The sequence below is a fragment of the Schistocerca americana genome, chromosome 3 (genome assembly GCF_021461395.2).
Source record: "Schistocerca americana isolate TAMUIC-IGC-003095 chromosome 3, iqSchAmer2.1, whole genome shotgun sequence".
Classification (NCBI taxonomy): Eukaryota; Metazoa; Arthropoda; class Insecta; order Orthoptera; family Acrididae; genus Schistocerca; species Schistocerca americana.
The window spans coordinates 931,617,687-931,640,822 of record NC_060121.1 but is presented as its reverse complement, the minus strand read 5'-3'; the positions used below and the strand labels follow the sequence as shown (position 1 = coordinate 931,640,822).

The window sequence follows — 23,136 nt, the reverse complement described above, 5'->3', positions numbered from 1 at the left end:
TTAGTGAATGTAAACAGGAAAAGTAAAGTTAATTTCTTGAGATTTTCATCTCTCAAATCTAATATTATCCTTAACACAGAAGTTGCAGAGCTTGGACATTTCAGAAAATCTGTAACATGTGAGTTCCAGTTCAAGTTCATCAATATAAACAACTAAGAAATTACAATATTTGTTTCATTTATACACTTGTCCTCTTCAATTATTCCTAACAGAGTGGTGAGGACTAGCGCAGTACTGAATTGCACATACTGTGTTTTTGTCTAAATTCTGTGATAGTCTATTTGTAGAGAACCAGTCAGTAATTTTCAAGAAAATATTAATTACACTTGCAGGTGTTGATGCCCCATTAGTGTTGATTATAATGTTTTCATCATCAACACAAAGAACTATTTATGCTTCTTGGCTGTATACGATACACATTATACAGAATAAGAATGGATCCAAGTTGATACTAGTGATACATCTGTCGTTAGATTAGATTAGATTAGACTGAGTTTTTGTTCCGTAGACCTAAAAATGAGATGATTCTTGCAGGATGGAACAAGTCAGAAAATATAACACGAAAAACATAAAACATTTTAATATAATACTCACTACCCTGATCATTTGTACGGAGATTGTCAGAATATGTGAATACATTATAGTAAACTGGAACTTCTAATATTTACAGAATTAATACACAGTCAGAAAGAAACTTCGTTATGCACTTTTAATAAATTTATCATACACAAAATATCTAATCTTGACTATTGTGACCAAGTGCTGTCAAAACTGAAAGCTAAGAGACATTTTTACTTAAGCTGGTCTAACGTTTCCTATTAAGACATTCATCAATAGAGTAGAAGGAGTTGCCTATTAAAATGTCTTTCAAACTCCGTTTAAACTGTGCTTTACCTGAAATCAAGTTTTTAATGGCTGCTGGCAATTTCTTGAAAATGTGTGTTCCTGAATGTTGAACCCCTTTTTGGACCAAGGTGAGTGATTTTACATTTTTATGTAGATTGCTCTTATTCCTAGTGCCGATTCTACATATTGAGCTATTGGTTGGAATTAGAGACATATTACTTGCAATAAATTTCATTAAGGAAGAAGCAGTGGTTAGAATATGAAGTTCTTTGCACCACAAATGAGTCTTATTACACACTTTTGCATACTAAAAACTTTTGCTTGGTTTGATGAGTTTCTCCAGCATATGATCCTATATGACAAAACAGAATGAAATGAGGCAAAGTGATTATTCCCACTCTAAAGATGCCTTTTCATTGTGTATACTCCCTGAGTTTCTTAATGCAACATTGCAGACTCTTTTAGCAAGTAAATGCATGAGATCACAAAGAATCTGTTGCTCTGGAAGTTAATGAGAGCAAATGCTTAAATATGACATGTTGTAGGCTGGTTACAGAAATATTCACACAATAAGGTGAGAGGCAATGCAAACTGTAGAAAAATAATTATGAGTTATGTAACACAAATCTATGAAAACCTAATGGGTATATGTTTTGATGTCATGAAAATTACTGAAAATAAACATAAAATTTCAAAATAGGAGTTACTGGTTAACATCACAGACATCTGTGACAAAACATATGAAATAACAATCAAAATAATCAATTTCTGACAATATAATGTAATTGGATAGATACAAAAAATATACTCACCAAGTGGCAGCAGGAGAACACACACACATAAATGGTTTAACTTATGCAAGCTTTCAGAGCCAGTGATTGCTTCTTCTGGAAGAAAGGGAGGAGGGGAAGGAAGGAAGAGGAGTGAAGGAAAAGACTGGAGAGTTTTAGGAAAAGGGGTACAGTTTGGAAAAGTTGTCCAGAACACCTGAGCGTAATCAAGCACCTTCCTCAAGCAATACTTGATGGAGCCTATTATATGTTCCCACCAGGCTCCCCACCAAACTGCCCATGTAGGTATGTACTTCCAGGTGATTCTGTGGGGGCACAGTAGTGTTGTAGTTCAGTGTTCAGAATTGTGTTTAAGAGTTCTGACTGTTCTGTGCTTGCTGCATGGAATGTAGCATTGTTTGAATTGTTAAACAGTGAGTTGTAGGCTTCTACAGCCTTCAATGTGTTGCATGGGCAACAGAAATCTATCTATCCATGAATTGCATGTGCTGTGGTATGTGTGAGTAGGGCCATGTAGGACTTCTTGGTCCAGTTTAATTGGTACCTGTTACTATGAAAGGCCTTGTGGGTTGCACCCTATCAAGTGGTAGTGGAGCCTCCATCTTTACATGTCGACAACTGTTTACTATCTTGCAAGGCAGGCAAGAGCCAAGAACTCTCCTAACAACTTGTTGCACTTGCAAAATCCAAAACTCTTAACATAGTTCTCCTAGTACAATCATTCACTGAGATGATGCAGTGTTATATGTGTTTGTTCGAGCAGACGATCCGTGAAGTCAAGATGTCTGCTCAAGTTGGACTATGCTGCTTAATATAGTGCAAAATATTTTGGGAGGTCTGCTGAATGTCTGCAACTTCCTGCCATGATATTTTGTTGTAGAGTCTTTTGGTCACCCTCAGGTGAATACTGATGAATGCACTCTGAGCTCACATATTTAAGACTCCCCTGGAACATGTATGGTATATTCGTTGGTATTACACATGCGCTACTTGGGTCCACGTGCTTCTGCTGCAACTCTATGCTGCACCGTGCACCCTCCACAGTAAAAGCTCATCGCATCAATAGCAATCTGATTGTCTTCTTTCTTTGAATATCTTGGCACTTCTGGGCTCTGTCAAAGATGATTTATAGCTGTGCAAGGCAGATGTTTACAGGATTCTATGTGAATGCGGCAAAGCCTATATAGGGCAATCGACACACACTGTGCAGGACTGTATTGTAGAGTGTCAACAGCATACCAGCAGTTCACTATCACCGAACATTGTATTTACCAATGAAACAAAATGTGGGCCATTCAATGAAGTTTTGGAACTCTATCATCAATGTATCAGTGGAAATATGACTGTCTGAGTCCCTTATCAACTGATATGGTAGCTTCCACTTAAATTCTGTAAGGTACCAAGTCATAGAAAAATTTTGTGCTTTGCATAGGCAGCATCATTCTGTGACTTTATGGTGTGAAGACAACTGAACTGATATCGATGTGGTGAGCTTTCACCACAGATGGCGTGCAGTACACAGAATTTCAGCAGATGGGTGTATGCAACACCAACTAAATACATGTGCTGGTGCAGACTTAAATACTTGAGATCAGAGCATTTTCACCAGTATTCACCTGAAGATGGCCAGAAGACTCTGCACTGACATATCATGGCAGGAAGTTGCAGACATCTGGCACTTCTTCTGAAATGTTATGGAGCAATCTGTATGCCAGGGAAGTTTTAAATTTCACATCCAGCATAATGTTGCATGCCATTGACCCAGACCACACCATCATGCAGGAAAGGGTTGTATTGGGCAGCATTTTATGCTTTTGGACATTGTTCTCCCTTATGGAAGGCAGACAACTCAGCAGTGAATAGCTCCTCTTGAACTTTCCTGATCCAGTATGTACAGATATTTTGCAATTCCAGAGCAGTCAGACTGTCAGTATTTTTAATCTTGTTCTTCATGATATCAAAAAACCAAAATGCCTGGGCAGTTATATGCAATATTCACCAGTATGAACTGAATTTTGCAGTGTCGAATAAGGGTTCAATTATGGTAATCAGAAAAACACTTGTTAAGGTTTGGCTTCTGCCATTGATTTAGAAGAAGCTGGGTTGTCCAGTGATCATGACTGTTTGTCTTCTAAAAGTCGTGGTGGACCACACCAACAAATGTCAAGTGTTACTAGCAGATCTGCTTTTAGTCCCCGTGTGAGCTGATATGTGAGATTTTGATTTCCAGGAGAGTGTCTCCATGACTGGGTATATTGTATGTCCATTTGTTTTGATAATTTTGTACCAACTAAAAGGCGACTGTCGAGTCACTCCATGAAGTAGCTTTGTCGGGCTCAAACCCTGTTTCTTGGCAAAAGTAAAGGAGGAGTCATGAGCTGACAAAGGCGGCAAGCAGTTCCAATGCAGGTAATGTCCAAGATCTGTGTCAAAACCTTCACCTATGCAAGACTTCTCAGGTACATGGTTGGGATTATTGGTTTAACAACAATCCCAGTGTGTGAGAACAGACCAAGAGGGTCATACAACTGAGCTGCTGCTCGAAGAATGTTTCTCTTAGACACCAGTTTGTCAATCAGGTCTTCAGCCATCCTGTGGTAGTAAGGGGAGATAGTCATCTCAACAATTCCAAATGATTCACAAGACTTGTATTGTGGCCTTGATTCCAAGCATTTTGGCATGTAATATTGCCTTTAGGTCCTTCTAATTAGCCACCCATGGAAAGTGGAAGCCTTTTTTGCCAGATGAGTGCTGCCAGTTGATGATAAACAGTTACAGTTCATCAACGTCTCTCACAATAGCTACAAAATCATCCAGTAATGCAGAGTTGTCTATACATTCTGATACTCGTTGATATTTACCACTATTTAGTGCCACTAGTTTGCTTATGGCTGCTGACAAAATACATGGGCTTGGCGTAAGTCCAAATAGCAAACAGTTGAAGCGATACATTATCACATCATCCATGGTGATGGAGGCATTGTCAGTTTGTTCAATGCAATTCAGCCTAGAGAGGTCCCTGTTCTCTTCAAGATGGCAACTGTAAGAAGGCTTTGTCCACATCACACACCAATCCCACCAGAATTTTGTAGAATTATATTAATGTTGTGAGGATGTCTGACAGTTACTTTGGCCCTGTTTCGAGGACGAAATCAAAAGATGAAGAGTTGGTGGCATGTGATGATGCATCATGCACAATATAGTATTTGATACTTCCACTGCTGTGTTTCTTCAATTGCCGGTGTAACAGGTACAATATATTTCCATCTTTATAGTCCTCAGGTACAACTTCTACCTGAGTCTTCATTAATATAATCCGACATATTCCCATGGTAAATAAGCTTCAGTTTTTCATTTCCTTGTAACTTGTTTTGAAGGAGCACATAAAGACTTTATTGTGATTAAAATGGAAGGATAATGGTTATAAAATTCCATGGAAATTGTCACAGTACTTATAAGGTTATGTTAAAAAAAAGTGCTAAGTGTCACAAAGTTGACCAGTTTTATGGTATATTGAAAACTTGATAATGAACACACTAGAAGTAGAGAATGAAGGAGTACGTACAGGAGGCTGGAAGGTCAACTGAATCAGATTTGCTGATGACATATTAGTGCTTGGGGGACAAAACAATGTCTCTTCAAAGAGCACTATCCACACTTGAAGGAGGACTGCTTGACTGCCGAATGAAAATCAACACGAATTTATTCTGTTTGGCCCACTGATATAAATCCTTGCCTACTGGCAGCTAATGTCTTTAATTCCTTTGTGTCTCAATGCAAAGAAAACTATGGTTATGAGAGAAAATGACAAGGAAGATACAAAAGTGAAAACAAAAGATGGTCAAAACTGAACAGGTTGCACAGTGCAGATATTTGGGGAGCACTCTAATTGGTAAAGGGAAGAGTTGAAAATGAAATAAGATCAAGAACGGCAATGGTAAAGCAAGTTTTCTGGGAAAAGAAATGCTTATTATCCAGAGAATATAGGTTTGAGTTAAGGAGAAAGTTTGTTTTTTGTACACTGGTGAAAACTGGACATTGAAGATGAGAGAAAAAGACAAAATTGAAACATTTGAGATTTTTGTTTGGAGGGGAATAGAATAAAATAAAATGGGTGGATAAAGTGAAGAACAGTGAAGTAATGAAAAGGGTAAAGGAACAAAGAATTCTTCTAAATCTGATTAAGAAAACGGAAGTAAACTCTACGGCCTTGTCAGATAAATGCACTTTCTCAACATAAGTTTCCATAAATGCACAACATTTGTAGGCCCCCTCGAACCACTTTTTTGAGTCTGTGCAACCAGCACAGAGCAGCTGCTTGCTGTTCTTGCATGTCTGCGAAACACTGTCTGTACAGAGGTTCCTTCATAACTCCAAACAGGAGGTAATTGGAGGGGCCAAGTCAAGAGAACACACCTGGAACCCCATGTCGGCGATGGCAGCCAGGTTGATCAGCTCATATAGGGACATGCACTGTTGTGTTGCTAGAGCATTCCTTTTGCCCATTGGTCTCCAGCTCATGGTAGTTGAGCTAAATCTCATCGCTAGTCATGGCTTTGGATATGAAATCTTCTGTATCCTGGGTGTGGCTCTGAAGGAGAGCACTGTACACGTCCTTGTGCTGTTGTGTTTGTGCTGTATTCAGGGATCAAGAACTCATTTGGTGGACACTTTCCCAAGATTAAGATGTTCATGCACTGTGTGGTACATGGTGCTTCTGACAAGTCTTGTAGCTGCCTCCAATTCTATGAATGTGATGAACCTATTCTTCTGAACACGCTTTTCCACTCTGAAATGTTGTCTGGTGTCACCACAATCACTTTCCTTCCAGAACTGGTTCCTTTCTCCATTGACATGCTGCCACATTTCCAGCCATCCAACCATTAGTTACACATGGTTTTTCTTGATGGTGCACACTTTCTAAACACTGCCACCAATTGACTATGAATATCCACAGTGTTAACACCCTCCTTGCACAGAGAGCACATTGTCCAGCACTGTTCTTGATGATCACATTCCATGTTGTCCACTCATGTAATGACTGGAGTTGGGAAAATGGGCTGTACTGTGCAGGGATTACACTTCTAGTGATTTTCCTGCCACATACAGGGGTAGACCAAAATACTACAATACTTGCAACTGTAATGATCAGTTGGCACACCACAAATGATGGGAATAAGTAAAGTATAAATCAAGATGGACCATACCTCCGATGATGAACAATTTTTACAGATCATATTAACATTTATCATTAAAAATTTGACTCAATTTAATTTTTTTGTCACTTTCCCTAATCTACTTACTTACACTTCCAAGCTTCAGATTATTTACAGGAATTCTTATGTTTTACTACTATTCAACTTCTGTTTTTCTCCATAAAATACTTAAAGTAATATTCAATCCTCTGGTGCAGTTGTCCACTGCAGAGGACAGCTGTTAATGACATTTCTTTGGCATTTTAAGCAGTCTTAAGGTTGCAAATGCACAGTCAATTCCAGTGGATATTCCCTAATAGTGCTGTGCCCTGCATGCATTTGCAGCCTCAGAACTGATTAAAAATACCAAAGAAATGACATAAAGAGCTGTCCATTGCAGTGAACAACTGCACCACAGAGATAAGGAATTAACATAACAGTTCAACCAATAGCTGAAGTTCTAAGTGCTTGATAGGCACATAGTACCCCCCCCCCCCCCCCAAACATAAGCACAGGTACATACTGTTACCTTTATTCATGCTGAATACTATAATTACGAAAACAAGAATTCCTATATAAATAATCTGAAACTTAATACAGTGTTAGCTAAGAACTACAAATATGTAGTATTAGATTTTAAAAAAAGGGCCATTAAAGTTAAATGGCAACCAGCAGCAACATTTGTGTGTTCAAAGACTATTGTTCCCACATTCTCTCAGGTCTCAACTCTGCCTTGAACACAGTCTAATATATCACAAACTGGTATGTTCTATTTCTTCTTAGCTCACGAGGGAATGGTTCTATTCTTAGTTTACAAAATATTTAACAAAAGGATAAATTCGTAACAGATATACTAATAAACAATTTTTGTTTATCTTTGAGTGTGTTTTACATGGGGTCTTGTGCTTATGCTATACTTTTGCAACTCAATCTGTGATACAACTCTTTCATTTTTTTCATGTCTTATAAATACTTAATTCTATAAAGTTGTATTTGCAAACCTGCAGCAACAAGTACAGGATCCCACACAGACCATGGGCGCCACCAATGTAATATTTTCCATGCCATTTGTACATCAATGGAGCATTGTGATTTTCAAGACGTGCCAGACCATTTCCTGACTGCAAAATTGCATATATTACCTGAAACACGACCAACAACATGCAACAATTATTTTAGATTAGCACAGACACCTACAAAAAATACGATTTGCTCTCCACTACATTTGGTGCATTTTTCCATGCTGATGCATATCATAACCATCACTAAATCTTGTAAGAAAGTTCATGTATCCTATTTAGTCATCTCTTGTTTGTAGATTTATCAGCATATGAAAACAAACAAATAGCAGTGAAGTTTTCACCTTAAGACTGTGAGAGATACATTTATTCCAAGGCACTGAAAATGCCTTGCAAAGAATAAAGACGAAATACATATGGCACAAAAATTGTGTTTTATTCAGTTGTGATTAGATGGACCCAAAGTAATAGTTATCAACATACTGTAATAATAAGCAAATCATGTTCCAGAAATTCAGAGACAGAGTAGAACCAGTGGTTAAATAAGAAAGTTTCAAGTTTACTTTAACTGTAATTAATGTCGAAATGCATTTTAAGAAAGAAGGCATTTGGTTTTATATCTGAAAATCTTTTTCTATATTTTAAATGTTTGTTAAAAATCTGTGGAATTCTCCCTAAAAATGATTGCGTACATCATCAGTAGTGACTGTACACTGTCACCACTGATGAGCAACTTTTATTTAGAGTGATAATCCTAACAGCATATATAATTCTACATCTACATCTACAGTCTTCAAACCACTGTGAGGTGCATGGCAGAGGATACATCCCATTGTACCAGTTATTAGGGTTACTTCCTTTTCCATTCACATATGGAGTGTGGGATTAATGATTGATTGAATGCCTCTGTCTGTGCACTAATTATTGAAATCTTAGTCTATGTGACTGATACACAGAGTGTTGTTGTATAAGTGTATTCAATTTTTCATTAGACCATTACTGGTGCATGCTATATTGTTGAAAATTGATACAACAAGACAATGGAAGTAAGAAAATGCAGTTGAAGGCTGACTGCAGATAAAGACAGTGCCCAGTCACTGTTAATGCCGAGGCTAGTTGCTGTTCATATTTTTAGTAAGAAGTAATATGAAAGGTTTATCTCAAGTGGAATGACACAGCAAAATAATGTGGATATTTTCCAATTTTTATGAATAAACTGTTAATTTCAGTCATTTACAGATCTCCCAATCAGGACTACAGAATGTTCCTATCTAGTTTTTACAATGCACTTAGCTCATTCCTTAAAACAGACCTGAATTTTAAGTAATCAGTCAAGGAAGACAATAAAACTGGATTCACTTCATTAATACAAACTAGTGGAAATATAGAAAATATAGATAATACATTTGTAGCCTTCTCTTCGTTAAGTGAGCACTCTGTGAGAAAAGTCCATGGAAGAAAGGATAACACTTCATTGACTACAAGATAATTTATAGGTATGGCACAAAATTAGAATGAGCAAGAACAAGGTAGAAAATCAACTACTGTCTTTACAAAGAAATCATCTTCACATTTACCTTAAATGATTTACAGGAGCAAACAGTAGAGGCAAAGAGAAGAAAAATGAAAATGATTATTTATCAGAATAATTAGAAATTTACTGTCAATAGTAAGCAATGCCTCTCCCCATGAACCATGGACCTTGCTATTGATGGGGAGGCTTGCATGCCTCAGTGATACAGATAGCCATACCAGAGGGGTATCTGTTGAGAGGCCAGTCAAACATGTGGTTCCTGAAGAGGGGCAGCAGCCTTTTCAGTAGTTGCAGGGGCAACAGTCTGGATGATTGACTGATCTGGCCTTGTAACATAAACTACAACAACCTTGCTGTGCTGGTACTGCAAACGGTTGGAAGCAAGAGGAAACTACAGCCGTAATTTTTCCCGAGGACATGCAGCTTTACTGTATGGTTAAATGATGATGGCATCCTCTTGGGTAAAATATTCCGGTTGTAAAATAGTCCCACATTCGGATTTCCAGGTGGGAACTACTCAGGAGAACACTGTTATCAGGAGAAAGAAAACTGGCGTTCTACGTATCGGAGTGTGGAACGTCAGTTCCCTTGATCGGATAGGTAGTTTAGAAAATTTAAAAAGGAAAATGGATGCGTTAAAGTTAGATATAGTGAGAATTAGTGAAGTTTGGTGGCAGGAGGAACAAGACTTGTGGTCAGGTGAACACAGGGTTACAAGTACAAAATCAAATAGGGGTAACGCAAGAGTAGGTTCAATAATGAATAAAAAAAATAGGAGCACGGGTAAGCTACTATGAACAGCATAGTGAACACATTATTGTAGCCAAGATAGACATGAAGCCCATGCCTACCACAGTAGCATAAGTTTATACGCCAACTAGCTCTGCAGTTGACAAAGAGATTGAAGAAATGTATGATGAGATAAAAGAAATTCTTCAGATAGTGAAGGGATGCGAAAACTTAATAGTCGTAGGGGACTGGTATTCGATAGTAGGAAAAGGAAGAGAAGGAAAAGTACTAAGTGAATATGGAATGGGGGTAAGGAATGAAAGAGGAAGCTGCCTGGTAGAATTTTGCAAAGAGCATAACTTAATCATAGCTAACACTTGGTTTAAGAATCATGAAAGAATGTTGTACATGAGGAAGAGGCCTGGAGGCACTGGAAAGTTTTAGCTAGATTATATAATGGTAAGACAGAGATTTAGGAACCAAGTTTTAAATTGTAAGACATTTCCAGGGGCTGATGTGGACTCTGACCACAATCTATTAGTTATGAACTGTAGATTAAAACTGAAGTAACTGCAAAAAGGTGGAAATTTAAGGAGATGGGACCTGGATAAACTGAAAGACCCAGAGTTTCAGAGATAGCATTAGGGAATGATCGACAAGAGCGGGGGAAAGAAATACAGTAGAAGAATGGGTAGCTTTGAGAGATGAAGTAGTGAAGGCAGCAGAAGATCAAGTAGGTATAAAGACAAGGGCTGGTAGAAATCCTTGGGTAACAGAAGAGAGATTGAATTTAACTGATGAAAGGAGACAATACAAAAATGCAGTAAATGAAGCAGGCAAAAAGGAATACAAACTTTTCAAAAATGAGATCGACAGGAAGAGCAAAATCACTAAGCACGGATGGCTAAAGGACAAATGTAAGGATTTAGAGGCATATATCACTAGGGGTAAGATAGATATTGTTTACAGGAAAATTAAAGTGACCTTTGGAGAAAAGAGAATCACTTGTATGAATATCAAGAGCTCAGCTGGAAACCAAGTTCTAAGCAAAGAAGGGAAAGCACCACAAACCATCAGGTGGCTTGCGGAGTGTGCTGTAGATTTAGACGAAAGGTGGAAGGAGTATATAGAAGGTCTGTTCAAGGTGGCCTACTTGAGGGCAATATTATGGAAATTGATGAGGACACAGATGAAGATGAAATGGGAGATACAATATTGAGTGAAGAATTTGACGAAGCACTGAGAGACCTAAGTCGAAACATGGCCCTGGGAGTAGACAATATTTCATTTGAACTACTGATGGCCTTGGGAGAGCCAGTCCTGACAAACCTCTGCTGAGCAAGATGTATGAGACAGGCAAAATACCCTCAGACTACAAGAAGAATATAATAATTCCAATCCCAAAGAAAGTAGGTGTTGATAAGCGTGAAAATTACCATACTATCAGTTTAATAAGTCAAGGCTGTAAAATGCTAATATGAATTCTATACAGACAAATGGAAAAACTGGTAGAAGCTAACCTCGGATTCTGTAGAAATGTTGGAACAAATGAGGCAATACTGAGCCTACGACTTATCTTAGAAGATACATTAAGGAAAGGCAAATCTACATTTCTAGCATTTGTATACTTAGAGAAAGCTTTCAACAATGCTGACTGGAATACTCTCTTCCAAATCCTGAAAGTGACAGGGGTCAAATACATTGAGTGAAAGACTATTTACAATTTGTAAAGAAACCAGATGGCAGTTACAAGAGTCGAGGGGCATGAAAGGGAAGCAGTGGATGGGAAGGGAGAGAGACAGGGTTTTAGCCTATCTCCGATGTTATTCAATCTGTATACTGAGCAAGCAGTAAAGGAAACAAAAGAAAAATTTGGAGTAGGAATTAAAACCCATGGAGAAGAAATAAAGACTTTGAGGTTTGCTGATGACACTGTAATTCTGTCAGAGACAGAAAAGGACCTGCAAGAGCAGTTGAATGGAATGGACAGTATCTTGAAAGGAGTTGAAAGGAGAATATATGATGAACATCAACAAATGCAAAATGAGGATAATGGAATGTAGTCGCATTAAATCAGGTGACCCTGAGGGAATTAGATTAGGAAATCAGACACTTAAAGTAGTAAAGGAGTTTTGCTATTTGGGGAGCAAAATAACTGATGATGGTCAAAGTAGAGAGGATACAAAATGTAGACTGGCAATGGTAAAGAAAGCTATTCTGAAGAAGAGGAATTCGTTGACATCAAGTGTAGATTTAAGTGTCAGGAAGTATTTTCTCAAAGTATTTGTATGGAGTGTAGCCATGTATAGAAATGAAACATGGACAATAAGCAGTTTTGACAAGAGGAGAATAGAAGCCTTTAAAATGTGGTGCTACAGAAGAATGCTGAAGATTAGGTGGGTAGATCACATAACTAATGAGGAGGTACTGAATCGAATTCGGGAGAATAGGAATTTGTGGCACAATTTGACTATAAGAAGGGATCTGTTGGTTGGAAATGTTCTGAGGCATCAAGGGATCACAAATTTAGTATTGGAGGGCAGCGCTGAGGGTAAAAATCATAGAGGGAGACCAAGAGATGAATACACTAAGCAGATTCAGAAGGATGTAGGTTGCAGTAGTTACTTGAAGATGAAGGAGCTTGCACAGGATAGAGTAGCATGGAGAGCTGCATCACAGCGGTCTCTGGACTGAAAATAACAACAACAACAACAACAACAACAACAACTACTACTACTACTACTACTACTAGTGTTTATATCTGATGTGCATGCCCAAAAAATGATGGAATAATAGTAAGCAAACAAAATCAATATTTCACTGATCCAACAAAACATGAAAAACTATCATAAATTGATTTTCCAAGACCTTTACTTCACTTTTAGGCAGAGGAAACTACCTGAGTAACTATTATTAAACAAATGAAGCACAAAAACTCACATTTATATGATAAAATATCAAGTACTCTTATGAAGAACTGCAAACAGCATATTAACCATTTATGTGGTTGTTAATATTGTAATGAATATTTCTTAAATCACAAAGAAGAAGATAACAGGTTTCAGTAATGCATGTCTGTCATCTTCTGCAACATTCTGTATGTATTTTGAAAGTTATTTTGTATTAATTTTCCTACAACTTCAACAATTTCTTCTGGAGCACCACAGTCTCCCTGTAACTTTCCTTGTTAAACTGAATGGGATCATATACCTCATCTGGAATTACTTTCAAAAGTTCATCATTTTTATTATTAATCATCCGTTGTTCAGATTCGTCTGTCCCAAAGCAACTCCAAACACTACAGCTCCTTTCTGCCACTTTTTCACATCTCCATGCTGACCCATCTTCCTGTGCCGACTCCATACAACAATTTGGCACCTAAATCTAGTTCACTGTCATGACTTCTGTCAGTGGTGACAGGTCATATGACAGCCTGGTACTAGATCTACACCACTCAGCACTTGAAAGTGACTAGTGTATTCGTTTAAGTAGGTGAGTATCCAGAAACTTTGGCTCTATCAATGGCGAGAGTTAGTAAATTACAGTGGGCACAAAGTACAGTGGAGGGGGGGGGGGGGAGGGGGGGGGGGGAGGGAGAGCGGGAGGGGGGGGGGGAAGAGGGGGGGCTGGTCATCAGTCCTAGCAAAAAGATTGGAAATGAAGTCTTAAGAAGAAGTAGAAGAACACACGTAACAGACATCCTTGAGAGAATTATATGTTTAAATGGCAACAGTTTTCTCACATAACAAGAGAAGAGAAAAGATAGAGGAATATGACAGTTCACTGAAAACCAAGGTTTACAATATCTGTGTCCTACCAGTAACAACTTAAGGTCCAGAAACAATGCCTCTAACTGTGTCTAAAGGCAGTGATTCTAGACGTAAACTTTTGCTTTCTGAATGTAATAAGAACAAGTCTAGTAGTATTGTGGACAGCAATAACAACGGAAATGTTATTGTGAACCTAAGTATGCTGTCAAGACTTCTAAAGAGTACTGTGAAATGTAGGTACTGCAATTGTGAAGATAGTACTGATGTTTCTGAGGACATTTCAGCAAGGAAGTATGAGGATGGTGATATAAATGAAGGAATGACCCAAAGTATAAGTACGGAAGAAGTCGAACATGTGAGGAAGAAAACGAAAAATGGGAAGGGGAAAAGTCTGGGAGAACAGGGAACTGATATACTCTGGGATCTAATGCAGAAGATCTGGAAAGGAGAAAGAATGCCACATTTGTGGAGAAGCAGTATACTGGTTCCCATATATAAGGGGAAAGGAGACATTCAAAACTGTGGCAATTATAGGGAATAAAACTAATGTCCCACACAATGAAGATCTGGGAAAGGATAACTGAGAAGAGGTTGTGTCTAGAAACTGAAGTGTGTGAAGAACAGTTTGGATTTATGCCAGGAAGAGGAACAACCGATGCAATATTTGCACTAAGGCAACTGATGGAGAGGCACAGAGAAGTACAAGCCGAAACGCATATGACCTTTATCGATCTTGAGAAGGCATTTGACAGAGTGCCAGGGCAAGAGATATGGAGATGTCTGAGAAGTAAACTCCTGCCAGAAAAATATGTCAGGGTGGTAGAAGACATGTACGAAAGTGCAATGACAAAGTCAGGAGCAGTGCAGGTGCAACAAAGGCATTTCCAGTGAGAGTATGACTACATCAGGGATCTGCTCTCAGCCCATATCTATTTGACCTTGTCATGGATGTACTAGTCAAAGATACGAAAAAAGAGGCACCTCGGAGCATGATGTTTTCCGATGATGTTGCAATCTGTGAACCCACCCAGGAGGAACTTCAAGACAAGCTGGAACAGCGGAGAAAAGCTCTAGAGAAGAGGGGAATGAGAATTAGCAGGGTGAATACAGAGTTCATGTGTACAAAGGATGCCAAAGATCTGTACATTAACCTGAAAGGAGAACAACTGACACTGGTCAAGAAATTTAAATACCTAGGCTCTTACATGCAAAGTGATGGAGGACTGGAGGCCGAAATACAGCACAGGATAAATAGTGTATGGATGAACTGGAGGAAACTGAGTGGAGTACTGTGTGATAAGAAGGTTAGCTGCAGAATAAAAGGAAAGCTTTACAGGTCTGTGGCGAGGCCTGCGATTCTGTATAGCGCAGAAACTTGGCCAATTACAAAAGCCCAACAGAAAAAGATGGAAGTGGCAGGAATGAGAATGTTAAGGTGGATGAGTGGGGTGACGTGAAAGAATAGACTAAAGAACGAGTACATCAGGGGAACAGTGAAAGTGGGGCCCACAGGAAAGAAGATCCAAGAAAGTAGGCTAAGGTGGTATGGACATGTGCAGAGAAGAGGGGAGTACTACCTGGGGAGAAGAGTCAAAGACCTAGCAATTGAAGCACCAAGGAGAAGAGGAAGACCAAAACTGAGATGGAAAGACAAGGTAGCAGGGGACCTACGGGAGAAAGGATGGCTCAGAGAAAAAGCACTGGATAGGCATTTATTGAAGAGAAGGATCCAACAAAGCAACGCCGACCCCACATGACGTGGGAAAAGTCTGAGAAGATGATGAGATCTGATCACTGTATCCAGTCAGACACCAGAACAGCATCTCAAAAATTTGGAAGCTCTTTTTCAAGTTTTAACTGATGCTGGACTAAAGTGTAATTTATAGAAATGTTCATTTTTCAATAAGAACCTTGAATATTTGGGACATGTTATTGAGCCCATGGTGCTTGTTCTTTGACTATGCATTTAAGACTGTATGGTGATTACTTCTCCTACAGATGTATGAGAACTCCAAGCTATTCTTGACAAACTAACATCTACATCAAATCATTCCAAAACACAACATACACTGCTTAGTTGCCCCATATCTCAGGCACTCTGATCCGCAAAAAGTAGAAGTACTTGCAGCTGACACTTTAATAAGGGCAAATTTATCTCACAAGGTTAGCCACACAGAATGCCCCACAGCACTGTAAGGCTCTGAACAAGGCCCAAGTCAACTACAGTCAGCTGGAAAAGGAAGCTTTAGTCATAATTTATGGTGCAACAAATTTCTGTCAATGTCTGTACGGTAGAAAATTTTTTATTCCGACTCATCATAAGCCGCTGACTGCTGTTTATCATCTGGAAAAAGATGTACCTGATGGCACAGCACGGACGCTGCAGTGTTGGTTGCTACTTCTTTCCAGATATCAATATGAAATTCTTTATCGCAATACTGCACAGTGTGCCAACACAAACACATGATTTAGGTTACCTGTAAAAAATAATAAATATTCTGATGCATCAGATGTTTCTTGTCTTCAAATGGATGATTATGATGTGCAAGCACTGCAACCTTTTCCAATTGATTCTCAGCAAGTCGCACAGGCTACTGAACGAGATCAACCATTGTGATTGCTCCAGTACTACGTTTGGTTGTGCTGGCCCCACAGTCCAAAATCAATCTCAAATGCAGTAGTTTGCAAATGGCATGCATAACGCAATAGTCTTTCTCTTTAGAATGGGGTAATTTTATAGCATTCTCTTAATGAACAAATGCAAGTCCTGATTCCTACATCTTTGCAACAATATGTGTTGAAACTATTACATAGAGAATATGGGGGAATCATTTGAACAAAGCGGCTAGTGCATCAGCATTGTGTGTGGATCCCGGCTGCATAAATAAATAGAAGATATGACCTGCCATGCCGTACATGCGCTGATAACCAGGCAACATTACGTCATGAATTTTTCAATTGGCTTCAAACGTATGGTCCTTGGGAAAGTATCCACATCAATTTTGCTGATCCTTTCTGGAACACAAGATGGCTCATTACCAATGATGCCTACAGCAAATATCCTTTTGTCATTCCAGTGCATTTGACTATTAACACTAGCACCATCAAAGCACTTGCTTCTGTCTTTTGCTTAAAAGTTTTGCTGCAAACAATTTCTTAGCTGGAATTTAAACAATTTTGCCAATAAAATGGAATTCCACATACTCAAATCTCACTGTTCTCTCCTCAATCAGAAGGTGAAGCTGAACATTTTGTCTGCACTATCAAGGCTCAGATGTTCAAACTCTGTGCTTTGCACTTGAAGGGAAATGCTTTGTTGTTGTGTCCAAGCACCTATCGCACTGTGCCTACTCATGAAGCGTTGCCAGTAGAACTCTTATATGGTCATCACTCCTGTATTCTGCTGCATCTCTTCTGCCCTTACCACTCTTGTTTCTGATGATAACTTTGTAATGAAGTTCCAAATGAAGGATGAGGTTCTCTAATGAGTTTATAGAAAGCCTCACAACAGGGAATCTGGCATCTTCATTCAGACATCTAGTTGTGCTCGCTGTAATTTCATGGCACATCTGGCACCAATTGATGGCACCAAAGCCAACTTCATGTCCATGATTACAGTGATCCTGCCACAGATTTTTGTTTTTCAGACAAGCTGCCTGCAACCAAGCCTACTGCCCCTCAGCTGCCCTTGATGGTGCCAGATGTCCAGGTCCAAGTGTCTTCTGATGTCTCTGTCATGGGTATATACCCCTGCCACCTCTACAGCCACTGCACCTGTTACCATTCGCAGTGAGTCACGGACGTCGAATCTTCACCAGCTGTACAGCCTTTGGCATCCTCGGTACTGCCAAAGCTGCATCCTCCTGTGCTGTAGGATGGATGTCCTACCTCAGCACAGGTACGCCACATGCCGATCACAGCTACCACCCTCCAGCATGCTGTGGGGCGAGAATTTTTTCCTTTGTTTACCATTCTCAAGCAGTTGGTACCACATATATATGCCAGCAGAAGGCACTAAAATCACATTACCTCACTGCACATGATTCTAATTGGCTGGCATGCCTTTTTAAGCAGCCACAATTCAGAGCTCACCCACAGATTGAGTGCATCTACAGACTTATAAAGATTAATATGGATAACTGTAGTATGGCCAATACATCAATGCAACATGGCCCTACTAGACATAACTAATATTCAGAGACTTCTGTAAGTGTGTAACCATTCTAGACTATTTGGTCTTATCAAAAACTTTACTATCGGTTGTATACAACTCAGCACCACAGAAGAACCTACAGCATTCAAAGTTATGTATAACTGATTTATTAAATACAGTTAGGGTAAACTTATTAATGTATTACCTTTTTGTAGGTGTCTGATTGTATTTTTTGCCCACATCAACTACCAATACAACAGTTTCTGTCCCATGTTTGCATTGAAATCCCCAATTACCATCTTGTAGTGGTATGTGCTGTCATTTATAATTTTCTTTAATTATTTATATAGGTCTTCTGGACACTCATCAGATTGTGAGTACTTTGGCACATCAACTTGAATAATTTCCATGGAATAACCTTGCTTGATTTTTAAAACAGGTCTTGTTTTCCCTGGTCTGTTCCTCAGCTGTGAAATATATGTCCTGATTTCAATGCTGACTAATTTTTTTCTAAACTGTACAGTTTATAGGAGACAGATAAAAACAGAGTCAAACCTCTGAGTGCAGTTCATGTTTCATGCTTGGGTAGTTCAATCAGTGTTTTTCCCATCATAAGCAAGGGTCCAGATTTAAGAATCAATCCAACACACATTTTTGATCTACAGGACGGTTAAGAAAAGAAACTATTAAATGCTAAAACTCACATTAATTACAAATATTTCTTGAGGAATTTAATTTTTTTTTCCGAAGTTGCTGTTAGAACTCAGTACTGACATTTGTATACTACAAAAATCTTATTTCTCATGTGCTATTCTAAATCAGATAAGGATGGCAGCAACTTTTTCTTTCTTTTTCTTCCAGACAGTAATGTTTGCCAATGTAGAAGTGTGACCACTACATGTCAGCAACAATTTTATGAAACAGCCTGGGATTGCGAACTACAAACAAAAGTCTCCTACTTCAGAATGTTAAATAAAACTGTTATTGTATCAGTTTTATATTCTGAGCTATAATTCTCTGAATACTTATTATAAGCTACTTGTGCAACTGGTCTACCTCATATACTAATGCTGCTTTTATTCTGCAAGAGATACATAATGACTAATTCCACATGTAACTTTGGCTCAAATGGTCCCATGGAGCTTGAGTAATCAATACACACAAATAAATAAATAAATAAATATTGCCAGGTAGTGAGTGCCTTGCATCAATACACCTGCAGGTTGAGATTTACATCTTCTCCAGGATGCAGAGAACTGCCCTGTAACACACAATGTCCCAGAGTCATTGTACGAGGCAGTTAATATGGCACGCACAAAAATTTTGGTTTTAAATACCTCATAATATTAATGATGTTCTAGCTCTTAAAACTTGGTGTGTACATACAACTGAGCTCCATTTACTCACCATTTAGCAACCTTTAATATGAGTAAGTGCATATGAGTCATGACCCCTGATTTTAAGGAATGAAAATTCCACAATACAATATGAAGAAAAGATAATTTTACTTATTACATACTGGATGCAGCACGATTTGTAGGCAGATCTTGAAGAATTCAAAAGCTAACCAGGAACACGATTTTTACCACTGCCTTTACAGGACAGATGGAAGCAGCACGTGTCCATATGTTAGATACAAGAGTAACTACAATGTGGACGGATAGATTGCTGTGGCTCCATAACTCTTACATTGCTACTCACCATATGGAGGAGGCAGTAGAATACACACACAAATTCACACAAGCCAACTCACATAAACGTACTTTGACTTAAAGCTTTAATATTTTAGTAGTCTTTTTCACTGTGCCTCTCTGTGACTCAGTGCCTCCTCTGTATTACAAGTAGCAATTTATGATTTCCATAGTGTTGTTATCTCATCATGGAATTTTCACTGATAGCTGTAAGAGTTATGGATGATCACAATATAAATGGTATCATCAGAAACATTATGTGCTTCCCAAGTAACCTGAGTAAAGAATGAAAATATGAATTAACATTTAAACAATATGGACAAAGGTCTAAATTATGAAAGGAAATGAAAGTGTGGCAACATTTAAGATTTTACAGGTGGAAGTAATGAGGATCTGAAAAAAGATCTAAAACAGCTAAAAAAGAAATCCAAGGAAAGTAATGTCAATTTTTATATTTATGTTTAAAAGTATATACTAAGATGAACGAACACTGTGAGAGTATAAATTAGTTGATGACCTTACTTAAAGTTCAAATTAATTTTTTTATGAGGGCTATTTTTTTTTCAACCTCCTATGGGGCATAACAGAAAGACAAATGTGAATCAAAAAAAGTTTTTATCACCAGGAGTCAAGCACAGTTACAGTTACTTCTCCACATAGTCACTGTGAAGATTAAAATATTTGTCCTATAAATAGACAAGCTTTTCAATACCGTATTCATAAAAGGTTGCTGTCAGCCTATGGAGACAGGTTTTCATGCTGTCTTGTAGTACCCTGTTGGTGCTGAAGCACTGTCCTCCCAAACCTCTCTTCAGCTGCTAAAAAGGAAGAAAGTCCTAGGTACTAGACCTGAGCTGCATGCCTGATGACTGGACACTTCCCAGTGAAACTGCATAAGCAGCTGTTGGGCTACTGTAGCAGTATGTGGTTTCACATTGTCATGAATCAAAACAATTCCAGATGACTGCATTCCTCCTATGCTTTTGTTATGAATGGCTCTCCACAGGTGATGTAATATCTGGCAGTATGCATCTGCAGCTATGTTGTCTCTGACTCCATAAACTCCAAAGCAACACACCTTTCTCATACCAGAAAACAGTAGTCATGGCCTTCATGTAGTTGTAAGTTTGTTTGCACTTTTTGGGTATTTTTGGGGAGTGAATTTGTATCCACTGTTTGGAAAGTTCCTTTGCTTCTGGATTGTTATAAAGAATCCACATTTCATCCCCAGTCACAATAGAGCTCGAAAACTCTTCCCCATCATCAGCATAACACGTGAAAAAGGATAAGGATAAGGCTAATGCCACATGCCACGATTCATGGTCCTGGGACAACTTTTTGGGAACCAACCAGAGTGCACAAAGATTTTGATAGCATAGGCATTCTGTAACAATACTGAACAGAACTGACCCTGAAACATCCAGAAAATCCATAGACAACCTTTGTCTCTCTTGAACTGCTTGATCAACTTAGTTTACGAGGTCCTCACTACTGACTGACTTGTGTCCTTGTCAACCTTCATCCTGGACATCTGTTTAGCCTTCTTTAAATTTCCTACACCACTCATGCAACACCTTCATTCATACAGTTTGCACCCTACACATGGCTCATTCTGAAATGAATTCCTACTGTGCTATTCCCTTCCTGCTGCAGAAAACGAATGATGCTTCGCAACTCGCACTTGGTGGGAGAATCAATGATGGCAGCCATTTTTAAGCGCCTGTAGCTCAGCTCCAACTAATGTACTGAACTTGGCCGTGGTGGATGTTATGGTGGGGTGCACACAAAACCTCACAATATCATGTGTTATGCTACTTGTTTCCCCGGAGTCTTTCCCTCTAATGCAGTACACCTTAAGAGTGAAGAGACAGGAGTAGTTATTCACAGAAGGAAGCATACAAAAAATTTCGCATTGGGCATGGGGAGGAGCAGGGGTTGAGAAGTTGGCAGATGAATTAACCATACAGAAAGGAAATAATTTGAGAAAAAGAAGAGTTCAGAGGAGATATCATGGGAAGAATGTCAAGGGTAACAGAAAGTTACTTTGGAATTATAAGTAGTGACCCAATTCTGGAGATTTCAAAAAATCATAGGCCCAGTCTATGCATTCCATGCCAAGGAAGTACCGTGTAATACGATATATGGCTTTTTAATGGTTTTCAGATTGATCAATAGTTTTTGTAGCTAGCTAAGATAGGTAGAAATCTATTGGCTGCTGGGATGAGTTTAAACATGTTACCATGGTATGAATAACCTGTAATGGTGCAAAATTCATCATCAGTCACCTGTAATGTATCCTTTCCCTCATAGTTTATCACTTATCTTCATCAGTCTTCACAATTTGTCTTGTCTTTACTGTTTAAAATTAAACATTTTTTTTACTTTCTTACCACTGATTATGAACCCCCCCTTTTTCTCTCAACTTCTGTCCTGACCTTGGCTTCAATTTACACCCTATTATTCTTTCATGTTTAGCTGTAATCTCTTGACATTTTAATTACCAAGAAATAATTGTTAGTTTGAATTTATGCCCATCATTACAACACAATTATATCCTAGACCTTGTGCTTCTCCTGATGCAGGGACTGGAATGTCTTTTCCTTTCCTTCAGCCAACATTCCTTGGCCTTTCTTTTTCCCATTCTGTTTCTTCCATTTTCTCTTGGAGAACCCTCTTGTCTATGCTGATGATGCCTAGTAAATAGAAGCTTCTATCTTTGTTTGACTGTAGCTTCAAGTTCAGGAGAAATGTTAGTTTGAGTGGCTATGCAAGACAGACACAATGAAAGAAATAGATGGCTGCATTTGATCAACGAAAATATTAATGAGTTCAAAGAAGAAGAAGAAGAAGAAGAAGAAGAAGAAGAAGACTGAGAAGGAAAGGTGATTTTTTTTCTCCAGAAGAAAAGAGGCTTTCAATCTTATCATTACTAAGATATGAGGAAGTGTTCTTGCCCACTTACCTTTCTCACTGTTTCACCATCAATAGTGTCTGGTGCGATGTGTTTGTTCACAAACAACAATGCAGAAAGGTAGCCTGCCCTTCCATATAAAATTTCATCTGGTAGGTCTGATTTTAAACTCATTATTTGGGGCATGTAAGATTTAAGCCTAGGAAAACACAAAATACTAGCAGTCAACACATACAGTAAATACAATTAGGATTAATGGGCCACAATTAAAGCAACTACTTTGCTATAAAAGAACATTTTCAACATAGTATTTATAATTTGTACCTTTTTATCAGTTCATTAGAATTATCTGTCAACCCTTGCTTATGATATACAACAGCTCCAAGAGCCAGAGGTCCAGCATCACCAGTCAGGAAAGTAATTCGATGATTTTTCAGTTTTGGTAATACTGTATCAATAATTTCAGAGGCACGCTGTAAAGTAATGTTCATAATATA

At 38.5% G+C, this 23,136-nt stretch overlaps 1 protein-coding gene across 1 annotated transcript in view; it reads right to left on the bottom strand.

The window, feature by feature from the left end:
* LOC124606810 (lanC-like protein 2) overlaps positions 1–23,136 on the bottom strand; it is a 144,033-nt gene that overhangs the window by 37,327 nt on the left and 83,570 nt on the right. Inside the window, exons 3-5 of the mRNA XM_047138878.1 lie at positions 22,964–23,112; positions 22,691–22,838; positions 7,834–7,974 (exon numbers count right to left, since the gene is read on the bottom strand). Coding sequence (XP_046994834.1) covers positions 7,834–7,974; positions 22,691–22,838; positions 22,964–23,112 — 438 coding nt within the window. The remainder of the gene's footprint in view (positions 1–7,833; positions 7,975–22,690; positions 22,839–22,963; positions 23,113–23,136) is intronic.